This window comes from Diabrotica virgifera, chromosome 5 (assembly GCF_917563875.1).
Source record: "Diabrotica virgifera virgifera chromosome 5, PGI_DIABVI_V3a".
In the NCBI taxonomy this organism is placed as follows: Eukaryota; Metazoa; Arthropoda; class Insecta; order Coleoptera; family Chrysomelidae; genus Diabrotica; species Diabrotica virgifera.
Genome location: NC_065447.1, coordinates 67,187,587 through 67,200,849, shown reverse-complemented (window position 1 = coordinate 67,200,849; position 13,263 = coordinate 67,187,587). Strand labels below are relative to the sequence as shown.

The window sequence follows — 13,263 nt, the reverse complement described above, 5'->3', positions numbered from 1 at the left end:
AAAGACTTATATTAGAAGCAAAAAATATTAATTTAGATATTATCATTGCATGGATCCCAGGGCATTCCGGAGTATTAGGAAATATTAAAGCTGATTCACTTGCTAATGTAGGTCGTTGTCTCAATTGTCCAGTAAACATAAAGGTGGAGAAAGATGACTATTTTCCCTTTTTTAAAAAAATGTACTGGGATGAATTTAAAAAAGAGTGGAAGGAATCTTTTAAATATAAAGGTATTTGGTATCAACAGCTACAACCAGTTTTCAAAAATAGTCCTTGGTATCTCAATGTTCCTTACATAGATAGAAGACATATAACAACTATTATCAGAATGCGTACAGGTCACTGCTTGGTTCCAAATCACCTATTTAAAATGGGGATAGTAGAACATCCTTATTGTGAATGTGGTCAATTAGCAGATTTACAACATGTGATTCTTGAATGCCCTATTAATAATGTGCAAAATTTTGATTTATATAATGAATTAGCTAAAAATGGGTGCCCAACACCCATATCCCTTACAACCCTTCTTTATAAACCGCAGTTGGTTCTTATTAAACTTTTAATACATTTTTTGAATATACACAAAATTAAGTTATGAGGAAAGTAAAATATTGAAAGTAAATTAATAACATAAATGAATATATTATAAATAATTTGAAAAATATGTCAAAAGTACACATGAAAATATAATTCGTATAACCGAATAATATAATCTTTTGTTTCTATATAAACATTCTGTAATCACCTGGGTCTTTCACTATACCTATCTGAGACAACAACATGGGATTGTGTAATGGTCAGGTGTTGCCCTGTATAAGAGAAGTTTGTGCCTTTGTTGTATTTATTCCATGCCAACTCAAAATTGCCTGTAAATAAGATATAGAAGAATAAGATTGTGTAATGGTCGGCAGTTTCCCAAGAGAGAAAAAAGTTTGTGTCTTGTTATATTTCCCATGCCATCTCAAAATTGCCAGTAAACTCAAAAAAAGTAGAAGAATAAGATTGTGTAATGGTCGGCAGTTGCCCCTGAGAGCAAAGTTTGTGTCTTTGTTGAATTTGTCCCATGCCAACTCAAAATTGCCAGAAACTAAAAAAGAAGTAGAAGAATAAGATTGTGTAGTAGTCGGCAGTTGCCCTCGAGAGAAAAAAGTTTAATGTCGTTGAAAAAAAAGTTAAGTTTTTGTATTTGTCCCATGCCAACTCAAAATTTCTACTAAATCAAAGAAGAAAAAGAAGATTGTGTATTGATAGACAGTTGCCCCCTTAGACAAGAAAAGAGAGGTTGCCCCTAGCGTGAAATTTTTTTTTATCTTGTCATGTTTGTCCCACACCAACCAAAATTACTAGTTAACTAAAGAAGAAGAAGAAAAAGATGAAGAAGAAGAAGAAACAAATTGTACAATGTACTAACTCCAAATTGTAAGTGAATAAGGGATTTTTCCCTTGTTCCGAGACGATGAGCTGGCCAAATACCCAAGTAGGTGGAGGCCAATAAACTGAAGAAGAAGAAGAAGAAGAAGAACTTTGTAATATACCAGGAATTTATCTTAAAATAAAAACGTTTATTTTGTCATCGTATTATTTGATTAACTATTTCCATCACGCATTCCTAGAGGTTATGGGCTCAGAATTGTGGAAATTTAAGACGCTATAGTGGTAAATTAGAAATCAAAAGTGTTCACGAAACGTGGTACGGAAGTCAACGACAAAAATGGCGGAAGCAAATTTTGTTAACATGAAACCCTTTGATGGAAATAATTTCTCCAACTGGTTATTCAGAGTGAAATTGTTATTGGAACAAGCTGGTGTCTTAGCTGTACTATCCCAAGATGAACCCGCAGCCACAGCAGATGATGTCGCTCGAGAACTATATAAGAAAAACGATGTCAAAGCCCGGAATCTAATTGTGCAATGTTTGCATGACAATGTACTGGAAATGATTAAATCAAATACCTCAGCAAAACAGATTATTGGTACACTGGAAAATACTTACCGAAAGAAGGGAATTTCGACACAGGTTCAACTGCAGCAGAAACTAAGGTCATTGAAATACACAACAGGATCTTTAAATATATTTTTAACAGAATTCAGTCAAACCGTATGGGAACTTAAAAGTGCAGGAGGTCAAATACAAGATAGTGAAGTTGTATCACAGTTACTATCGGCAATGCCTGAACCATATCAAGCAGTTACTACAGCAATTGATATTATGTTTTGTCAAGATGAAACTAAAATTACATTAGACTTGACAAACTAGACAAACAAGCTACTAATGAAAGAGGCAAGGCACAATAAAACTGATCCTGAAACAAATCCTGATGTTGCATTTGTAGCAAAGAAACAGCCATGGAATAAATGGAAGAATAAAACTGGAACGAGTAATGGTAATGACAGAAATAATCAAAAATTTCAATTCAAATGTCACTTGTAGTCGTCGCTGGGCCATCGAGGTGTAAACATCGTTAAAGCGCTCCGAAAAACCGGTGATTAAGAATTCTAATTATCTTATCAACAACAATAAAAAAAAAACCCATTAGCAATAAGTGAGAAAAACAAAACAATATGTTCCCTTCGGGGAATCTTATTGGGTTCAGAAATGGACAACCAGTTTATCAACAACAAAACATACAGAGTGATCCAATAAATTTACAAATACCACAAGCAACCAATAACCAACTACAGTGGCAGCCAACAATGATGAAGCAACCAGAAAATGCAATGAACATGAATATGCCAACTATGCAACAACAGTATCATACAACTCCTATACAGACAGTAAATACCAACCAGTTCAGCTCTCAACCAGTTCAGCAGCAAATGCCGACATCAAGTAAAAATAGTGCAAATATCGAAGACAGAGAAACTCACTATATGACATCAACCAGTGAAGATGAAGAAGAAAATCAGACAAACAGTAAAAACGCTTGGCAAGTCATGGGAAGCAATAAAAGAAAGAAAATACATAACAACAAACCAAATCCAAGCGAAATTGAAACAGGTAACCGATTCCAACCGCTGTCGAAAGAAACAGAAGAAAATATTGGAAACGTCGAAACCAACAAAATACCAAAACCTCCACCAATATTTGTACACGGGGTACAGGATTTCAAAGAGATGACAAAGCAATTAGAGGAAATAGCCAAAAAAGAAGAATACCAGACAAAAAGTTTAATAAACAACGTTGTCAAAATAAATTGTGAAACACCAGAAATATACCGAAAATTGGTTAAGGAGTTCAAGGAAAAAAATATATACCATCACACGTACCAACTAAAAGAAGAACGAGCCTACAGAATCGTGATCAGATACTTACATCACTCAACCAATACTGATGACATAAAAAGTGAGCTATCTCAGTTAGGGCACAAAGTGAGAAACATAGTTAATGTAAAACAACAAAAAACCAAAGAACCACTTAATCTCTTCTTTGTAGATTTAGAACCCGCGCAAAACAACAAAGATGTCTATAATATAACAGGCCTACAGAACAGAGTAGTACACATAGAACCTCCACGAACTCAAAAAAACAGTATAATACAGTGCATGAGATGCCAACAATATGGACATTCCAAATCATATTGTAATAAACCATACGTCTGTGTAAAATGCGGAGGCTCACACAATACCACCACGTGCAAAAAGTCAAAGGAGACGCCAGCCATATGTGCGTTATGCAATGGAGGCCACCCAGCCAATTACAAGGGATGTGATCACTATAAGAAACTTACCAAAGGAAGCAATAAAAACAATGGAGAGCATCAAAACCCATCAGCAATCTACACAAATGATATATACACAAGAAACACACAACAACTATCCAATCCACTGCCCCAGGGCATGAGCTATGCTGAAGTAACTAAACGCAACCAAACAGAAGATACAACCACTGTGTTAAACAAGTTTTTGGAAGAATTCAAGAATCTATTCAACCAACTAATCCAACAAAATAGCATGGTCCTCAACATGCTTACCATGCTTATGAACAAAATGAAATAAATGGCTAAGTTTCTTCGAATAGCCCAATGGAATGCCAACGGCCTTCCAAGCCATACAGAAGAAGTGAAAATATTTCTAGACATAAATAAAATTGACATATTTTTAATTAGTGAAACACACTTCACAAACAGAACTTATTTTAACATACCTAAATATAAACTATATCATACTGAGCATCCTGACGGCACAGCCCACGGAGGTACAGCAATACTCATCAAAGAAAATATTAAACATCATGAACTACTGAAGTACAAAGAAGAACACATACAAGCAACGACAGTAAGCGTTGAAGCACTTCCATATAATGTCAACGTAACAGCTGTGTACTGCCCTCCTCGCCATAATCTAAAACGAGAACACTATGAAGAATTTTTCCAAACTTTAGGACCAAAATTCATTGCTGGGGGAGATTACAACAGCAAGCATACCTTGTGGGGGTCACGACTTATAACAACAAAAGGCAGAGAACTGGCACATGTTATACAAAATAAGAATTACTCATTTATCTCAACGGGAACACCAACATACTGGCCGACCGATCCCAACAAAAAACCAGATTTATTGGACTTCTTCATAACAAACGGTATCGGTATAACTTATACAGATATAACACCAAGCTATGACCTAACTACTGACCATAGCCCAATAATAGCAACGGTAAGTACAACAGTTATCACTAAAAAACCAAAACTCCACCTGCACAACAATAAAACAAACTGGGACACTTACCGACAAATAATTCACGATACTATCGAAATAACAACGAGGCTGAAAAAACCGGAAGAAATAGAAGAGGACTATAACAAATTTATAAACATACTACAGTATGCAGCTAAATCAGCTACCCCACAAAGTAGTCCCAACAGAAACATAAGTAATATACCTTTAGAAATAAAAAAACTGGTAGCTGAAAAAAGAAAGGCCAGATCTGCATGGCAACGAACACACACACCAGACAGCAGAACAAGATACAATCGCATCAGCAACAAATTAAAATCAAAGCTGCAAGAAGTCAAAAATGAGTCATTTACGAATTATATCACCAATCTTTCAAGACAAGACAACTCTATATGGAAGCCCATAAAAAGTAAGAGAAAGCCAATAACAGCATTACCTCCAATACGTAAAAATTCAACACCACCAGGACCATGGGCAAAAAGTGATAAAGAAAAGGCTGACCTATTTGCCGAGTATTTAGCAGAAGTTTTTACTCCACTAAATGACGACCAAGTACCAGAAGCGAACCAAATATTAGAAGAACCACTACAGATACAGGACCGAATAAAACTATTTACTCCAAAAGAAATTAGAGACGTAATTGCCACCCTAAACCCAAAGAAGGCACCAGGCGAAGATCTGATAACCGCAAAAATGTTAAAAGAAATACCCAAAAAGGGCATAGTTAAACTACTGCACATATTCAATGCAATACTTAGATGTGACTACTGGCCCAAAGCACTCAAAATTGGACAAATAATTATGATACCAAAGCCTGGCAAAAACCCTCTAGATGTCTCATCATATAGGCCTATCAGCTTATTACCAACAATCTCCAAGTTGCTTGAAAGACTTATCCTAAACAGAATAAATGCAGAAATAAATCCACAAAATTGGATCCCAGATCATCAGTTCGGATTTCGACAAAGCCATTCAACGATACAACAATGCCATCGCATAGTCAACGCCATTAACCAGTCACTTGAAAATCAGCAGTACTGCACAGCAGCCTTTATAGACATCAGTCAGGCTTTTGACAAAGTCTGGCATCCAGGCTTGTTATGCAAAATAAAAAGAATTCTTCCAGCAAGTTACTACAACCTACTGAGAGCCTACCTACACGAACGGCAGTTTAAAGTAAAAGTTAATGAAGAAGTCTCGGAATACAAGCCTATTCACTCTGGCGTACCTCAAGGGAGCATACTAGGACCATTATTGTACATACTATATACATATGACTTGCCTACAAATGATAAAACAACCATCGGGACATTTGCAGACGACACTGCTATTTTTGCCAAGCATGACGATCCTATTGCAGCAACACAAAATCTCCAAGAGCATCTAAACTCACTTGAAATATGGCTGAAGAAGTGGAAGTTTAAGGTAAACGAAACAAAATCATCCCATATAACATTCACTCTCCGGACTGGAACCTGCCCACCAGTAACCATCAATCAAATAAAAATACCACAAAGTAATCAAGTCAAATATCTAGGGCTACACTTTGACAATAAACTCAACTGGAAACACCATATAACAAAGAAAAGAATGCAACTTGACCTAAAAACCAAAGAACTTTACTGGCTCATTGGAAGAAATTCCCATCTTTCAATAGAAAACAAATTGCTAATATATAAAGCAGTGATAAAGCCAATATGGACTTATGGCATTGAACTGTGGGGCTGTGCTAGCAAATCCAATACTGTGATTATCCAGAGAGCGCAATCCAAGATACTTCGAGCAATAGTTAATGCACCATGGTATGTATCAAACCAAACTCTACACACAGATCTAAAAATTCCATATGTAACCGAAGTCATCCGAGAAAACAACAGAAAACACCACAACAAACTAGAAGACCATCCTAATCCACTACTTCATCCACTACTGCAACCTGTCCACAATAGAAGACTAAGAAGAAGCTGGCCCTCCGACCTAAGAGGTAACTGAGGAAACATCGCTGGATGTTTACCTCTCCACGTCACCACATTTACAATAATTTAATTTAATGTAAGACCAACAAATTGACTTATAGATGTTTGTTTTATATCTGATTGTCAATAAAGGGAGATAATAAAAAAAAAAAAAAAAAATGTCACTTGTGTGGAAAAGTTGGTTACAAGCGCTATCAGTGTTGAAAAAATAAAAAGCAAAATGTAGTGTCACTATCTAGTGCAGAAGCCGAGTATATGGCATTATATTCATGTGTTACAGAAAGTTTGTTTTTCAGTCAGATGTTAGAAGAGATTTTTAAAACTATTTATAATATACATGTGTATGAAGATAACCAATCATGTATTAAGATGGCTTCTACATTGGAATCAAAAAGAACCAAACATATTGATGTTAGACATCATTTTATTAGAGATTGTTTAGAAAAGGAACTAATTAATTTAAAGTATGTACCATCTGATCAGCAACAAGCTGACATTTTTACAAAGTCACTGCCAAAGACTAAATTTACATATTTTAGGGAACTTCTAAATGTTGTTGAGTTATAGTTTTGTATAATTAATATATAATTGCAGAAGGGTGTTGGTATTACAATTCTCTATTGTAGACTTTTATGTGTTGGCAACACCTTTGAGTGACACAAGTGACAAGTGCCAATGTCAACAAGAACTTTGTAATATACCAGGAATTTATCTTAAAATTAAAACGTTTATTTTGTCATCGTATTATTTGATTAACTATTTCCATCTATAAGCAGACTATTTCCATCACGCATTCCTAGAATATATGCCGACGGATCAGAAGATGGAGAAACACGGAAGAGAATAACGCAGGCAAGCAGAGCTTATTTTGCCCTATCCCATATATTTCGGTCGAAAAGTATCCACCGAAATACAAAGATGAGAGTCTATAAAACCTTAATTCGATCAATAACATGCTATGGCAGTGAAGCCTGGGTTCTGAAAGAAACATCCAAAAACAAACTCGACACATTCGAAAGGAAAGTACTGTGGAGAATACTAGGACCTGTGAGGGAAAACGGAATCTTCAGAAGTCGATACAAAAACGAGCTTTATCAACTCTATAAGGAAACACCCTTGTCAGACTTCATTAGAATACAAAGATTGCAATGGGCGGGGCATGTGATAAGAATGGGAGAGGATAGGCTACCAAAAAGAGCACTGAATGCTAGAATTCAGGGAAAGAGACCGGTTGGAAAGCCAAGAAAGCGCTGGGAAGACACAGTAAACAGCGACGCACAAGCCCTTTTAGGAGTCCGTGTATGGAGAAGAGCAGCCACAGACAAGCAAGGGTGGAGGCAAAAAATAAAGGAGGCCAAGGCTCAATTTGGGCTGTAGTGCCATAGAAGAAGAAGAAGGAAACCCAGATGATGACATATCTTGTAGTCGGCGAAGATATATGCGTAGGAACAAGATCCATAGACCAGGTAATGGCCTATAAATACCTAGGTCATGATATTCGCATAGGAAAAGATAACCAAACCGTTGAGCTTCTCCGTCGTATAAGACTCCCAGGCAACCAAATAACGTTTCTAAAACGTTGAAAAGACGTCATAATTATCACCAAACCACGTCCGTTTATCACGTTTTTTCGACGTCGAAAGTCACGTGAATATGTCCCACCATAACTGACGTCATTTTTATCACGTTTTAGATACGTGATATCAAAAACGTAGTTTTTATGTCGTTTTTCGATTATTTTTTATTTTATGGTTTTAAAAGTACACAATAATAATTATTCGTATGGGCATTGTTGGTAAAACCAAGAAAGACTTTATAAAATTCATAGAATTACAATTAAATTAAAATTCCCTCAATGCAACATTAAAGAATTTTCACGTTTTATATAGGTAGGTTACATAGGGCCGGTACTTTATGTCCCGGTTAAACCTCGGTTAGCTAACCGGGGTTTAATCGGGACAGAAAAGTACTTCATAGGGCCTCTTGCGTTGAAATAAATGAAATTAAAATTATTATTATAATTATTTATAATTATAATAATAAGTATAATTGCGTTTATGTCTATGTTATAATGTTATGCATATATTTCTGTCCCGATTAAACCCCGGTTAGCTAACCGAGGTTTAACCGGGACATAAAGTACCGGCCCTTACTGTGTCAAAACTGAAACAACATATAAACTAATAAATAATTCATTAACAAATTATCCAGCATAATCGTGAACAACACATAATAATTAGTTCATAAACAGAAAATAAACACCAAAACACCAAGTCTTATTTTGCCACACAAAGCACGTAAACAATAAATGAAGTTTGGAGTCAATGTCAATATACAACATTAACATTATAAGCATTAACTCTTTAAACTCCTTCCATTTTTGTGACGTTAGACTTGGGCTGTCTGAAATAAAAACGTGTTTTTAAAGGTATTTTAACGTCATTAATCTTACGTATTTAAAATCACCTACAAAAGACGTTTATACGACGTAATGTTCAAACACGTGTATATATTCAACCAAAAACTGACGTTTCCTCTACGTTATTGACGTCACTTGGTTGCCTTGGTGACATGGGCAACCTTCGGCAAGCTGAACCATATTTTGAAATCGCCTGACATACCAATATGCCTTAAAAGAAAACCTTTAATCAGTGTGTTGTGCCAGTGTTAACTTACGGTGCGGAAACGTTGACCATGACAAGAAGAATAGTGCAAAAGATCCGAGTGTCTCAAAGGGCGATGGAGCGTGCTATGTTGGGCGTTTCACTACGAGACAAGATCCCAAACCACCAGCTACGACAAAGAACAGGAGTGGCTGATGCAGTAGAGAGAGTAGTAATACTGAAATGGAACTGGACAGGTCACGTGGCTCGAATAACAGATAATAGATGGACAAAGCGGATACTGCAATGAAGACCAAGAGATGATGCCTACTGAAACAGAGATCCAACAACACGTTGGACTGATCTAAAACGTTGGCATAGGAATTGGATGCAAGAGACACAAGATCGAAATAGATGGAAAGTTATGAGGGAGATCTATGTCCAGCAGTGGACAAGCGAAGATTGAATGATGATCGATAGAACGAAGGTTAAGGACTTATATCGATAGAAGATAGGAGCCGTCTGGGTTTTATTCCAGTATGAAGGACAACGGTGAGAACAAAAGAAAGCTTCGTTTGGTATTTATAGCTATTAAGAAGCTATACGGCACGTTTCCAGCCTTGTTTGGTCGTTTCATCTGCTTTTTGTGGCCACTATGACCCTCATGCCCCAGTACTCCAGCTACAGTAACCTTGCTAAGTTCTCCTAGTTTATTCAAGGCATCTTCACAATCCCATACTAGCTAAGAATTGACCTCTAGAGAGGTCAATTTTTTCCTGTTTTTTAACATTACAACTTATATCTACATAATACAGACATTATATACCTACCTATAAGCATATGAAAACATAGGTATAGCCTGATATCCAAGGGCTATTAAATAGGTGCCAGCTGTATCAAATCTAAAAGGCATCCAACTATAATACGGAAGTCTATCAGGTAGCATTCTTTCCGGATTGTTTTCTTCATAGCGTAGGGTAGCAAGAAAAGGTGGTAGGTACGATGATGTTAGAGTTGCGTGTGCCATCATAAAAAATATGAGAGTGTACTTTCTTCCAATCTTTTTGTACAGTTTAGAAGTAACCTCCGGATAGAAATCTTTTTCTGGACAATTTTCATAATGAAGTTTTGTATCCTCCAAAGTGTTCATAATTCGTTTTAGGTTATGACCTTGAAAGTAGAAAAATACGACCTAAAAATAATTATGTTTAAAATAAATAGGTTAATCCCAATAAAAAGAGGAGTACGACAAGAATGTGTACTATACCCTCTACTATTTAATATGGGCTCAGAAGAGATTTGAATAATCTCCGGCATGCAGACGACACAATACTACTTGCGGACAGCAAAACAAAAAATAAACAAAAATGGTGATTGTTAATAAGTTCAAGATTAAAGACGAAACAACCTACGTAAAAGGAAAAACTTTAGAGAAAGTAGGTACCCAGATACAATTACTGCGAGCTAAATTAACAACACACCACATGGAATGATAAGACCAAGTAGACCCGTAGAAACGTGGAAAAGAAGTATTGAGAAATAAATTAATGCTACTGGGAAAACCTGGGCAGAAATAAAGATCAGTGCAAAGGATAGGACAGAATGGAGGCAGACAGTTGACGCCCTATTCACCGCATGGAGTGAAGAGGAATAAGTAAGTAAGTAAATGAACAATGGGACTGCAGCCTGGAAATAAAACGACGCATGGAGATGGCCAGAAGCGCTTTCAATATAGTCCAGAAAGCCACTGCGCATCCGCTAGGAAAAATATTCTAATTCGGATTTTTTGCACAATATTACTCAAAAAGGACTCCTTTTAACAAATTTGCATGTTGCCAGGACCAAAAGGTGGTCAAAAATTTTTTAAACGTTTTTTTTTGTTTTTTTCCTAAAATTATTTTTTTGCATGGAAAAAAGTTTTTTTAGGTTTTTTGGATCATTCCAAACAGAAAAGGTCTTTAGTGATTTTCTCTAAAAATGATAGTTTTTGACATATAAGTAATTAAAAATTGAAAAATTGCGAAATCGGCCATTTTTAACCCTCAAACACTATGTGAAAAACTGAAAATTTTAATGTTGCCAAGGTAGGTAGATATTCTTTAAACATCGATTGATGAAATCCCGAAGAGTTTTTTGCAATACAATATTCAAAACTCCTTTGTTTTTTAATTGCTAATCAAGCGTGCGCGACACTATTTTCCACCGACAGTATGGTGCAAATGAAAGGAATAAATTCGTTTACTAATGAAGTAAAAACCTCACATGTAGGTAGGTGGTATATAATTTATTAAAAAATTTTTTCTAAAAATGATCCAAGATGGATAAAATCACAAACGTTTTCGGACCAATCAGTCCATCATCAGGTGGTAGAAACTTCAGATCCAAAGTAGGTAGTTGGAACTAGCTACATATTTAGGTCAAAAGACCTTAATGTAATAATAATTATGCCATTTAGGCTACAAAAATGTCGACAATAAGTCGATGTCACAAGAAATTAAATTGCAACGGTATTACAAAGTGGTCTTTATCTTGGCCTCAAACTGACAGACTCTAGTCAGTTTGAGTCTGTCAGTTTGAGGCCAAGATGAAGACCACTTTGTAATACCGTTGCAATTTAATTTCTTGTGACATCGACTTATTGTCGACATTTTTGTAGCCTAAATGGCATAATTATTATTACATTAAGGTCTTTTGACCTAAATATGTAGCTAGTTCCAACTACTTTGGATCTGAAGTTTCTACCACCTAATGATGGACTGATTGGTCCGAAAACGTTTGTGATTTTATCCATCTTGGATCATTTTTAGAAAAAATTTTTTAATAAATTATATACCACCTACCTACATGTGAGGTTTTTACTTCATTAGTAAGTTTTTATTATGGTATACAGCCAATGAGAGGAATCTTTTCCTTTATATTTTAATAAATTCGTTATTTCGTAAACCGGCGACTTTAAGGAAAAATGCTGAAACAGGTCGATTTTTATTTTTAAGTTATGATATTGTGGCATATATGGTATACTAGTGACGTCATCCGTCTGGGCGTGATGACGTAATCGATAATTTTTTAAAATGAGAATAGGGGTCGTGTGGTAGCTCATTTGAAAGGTTCTTCAATTCTCTATTCAGTAATGCAAACATTTACATAATTATTTATACAGGGTGTCCTTCTACTTCTTTTTTTGTCAAATAATTTAATTTAATAAAAAATTTTTGGACACCCTGTATAAATAATTATGTAAATGTTTATATTACTGAATAGAGAATTGAATAACCTTTCAAATGAGCTAGCACACCACCTCCATTCTCATTTAAAAAAATCATCGATTACGTCATCACGCCCAGATGGATGACGTCACTAGTATACCATAGATGCCACAATATCATAACTTAAAAATAAAAATCGACCTGTTTCGGGATTTTTCCTTAAAGTCGCCGGTTTACGAAATAACGAATTTATTCCTTTCATTTGCACCATACTGTCGGTGGAAAATAGTGTCGCGCACGCTTGATTAGCAATTAACAAACAAAGGAGTTTTGAATATTGTATTGCAAAAAACTCTTCGGGATTTCATTAATCGATGTTTAAAGAATATCTACCTACCTTGGCAACATTAAAATTTTCAGTTTTTCACATAGTTTTTGAGGGTTAAAAATGGCCGATTTCGCAATTTTTCAATTTTTAATCGCTTATATGTCAAAAACTATCACTTTTAGAGAAAAGTCACTAAAGACCTTTCCTGTTTGGAATGATCCAAAAAATCTAAAAAAACTTTTTCCCATGCAAAAAAAATAATTTTATGAAAAAAACAAAAAAAAAAACGTTTAAAAAATTTTTGACCACTTTTTGGTCCTGGCAACATGCAAATTTGTTAAAAGGAGTCCTTTTTGAGTAAGATTGTGCAAAAAATCCAAATTAGAATATTTTTCCTAGCGGATGCGCAGTGGCTTTCTGGACTAATAAGATGAAAACAGTATTATGTAATGGAAAACTGGAAATAGAAATTAGA

The 13,263-nt window shown here is 35.4% G+C and overlaps 1 protein-coding gene across 4 annotated transcripts in view; it reads right to left on the bottom strand.

Annotated features, from left to right (window-relative positions):
* The window catches only part of LOC126884216 (putative odorant receptor 71a), a 47,480-nt gene that overhangs the window by 10,916 nt on the left and 23,301 nt on the right, over positions 1-13,263 (bottom strand). For all 4 annotated transcript variants that reach the window (XM_050650109.1, XM_050650111.1, XM_050650108.1 and 1 more), the window contains one exon: positions 10,085-10,446. In XM_050650109.1, coding sequence (XP_050506066.1) covers positions 10,085-10,446 — 362 coding nt within the window. The remainder of the gene's footprint in view (positions 1-10,084; positions 10,447-13,263) is intronic.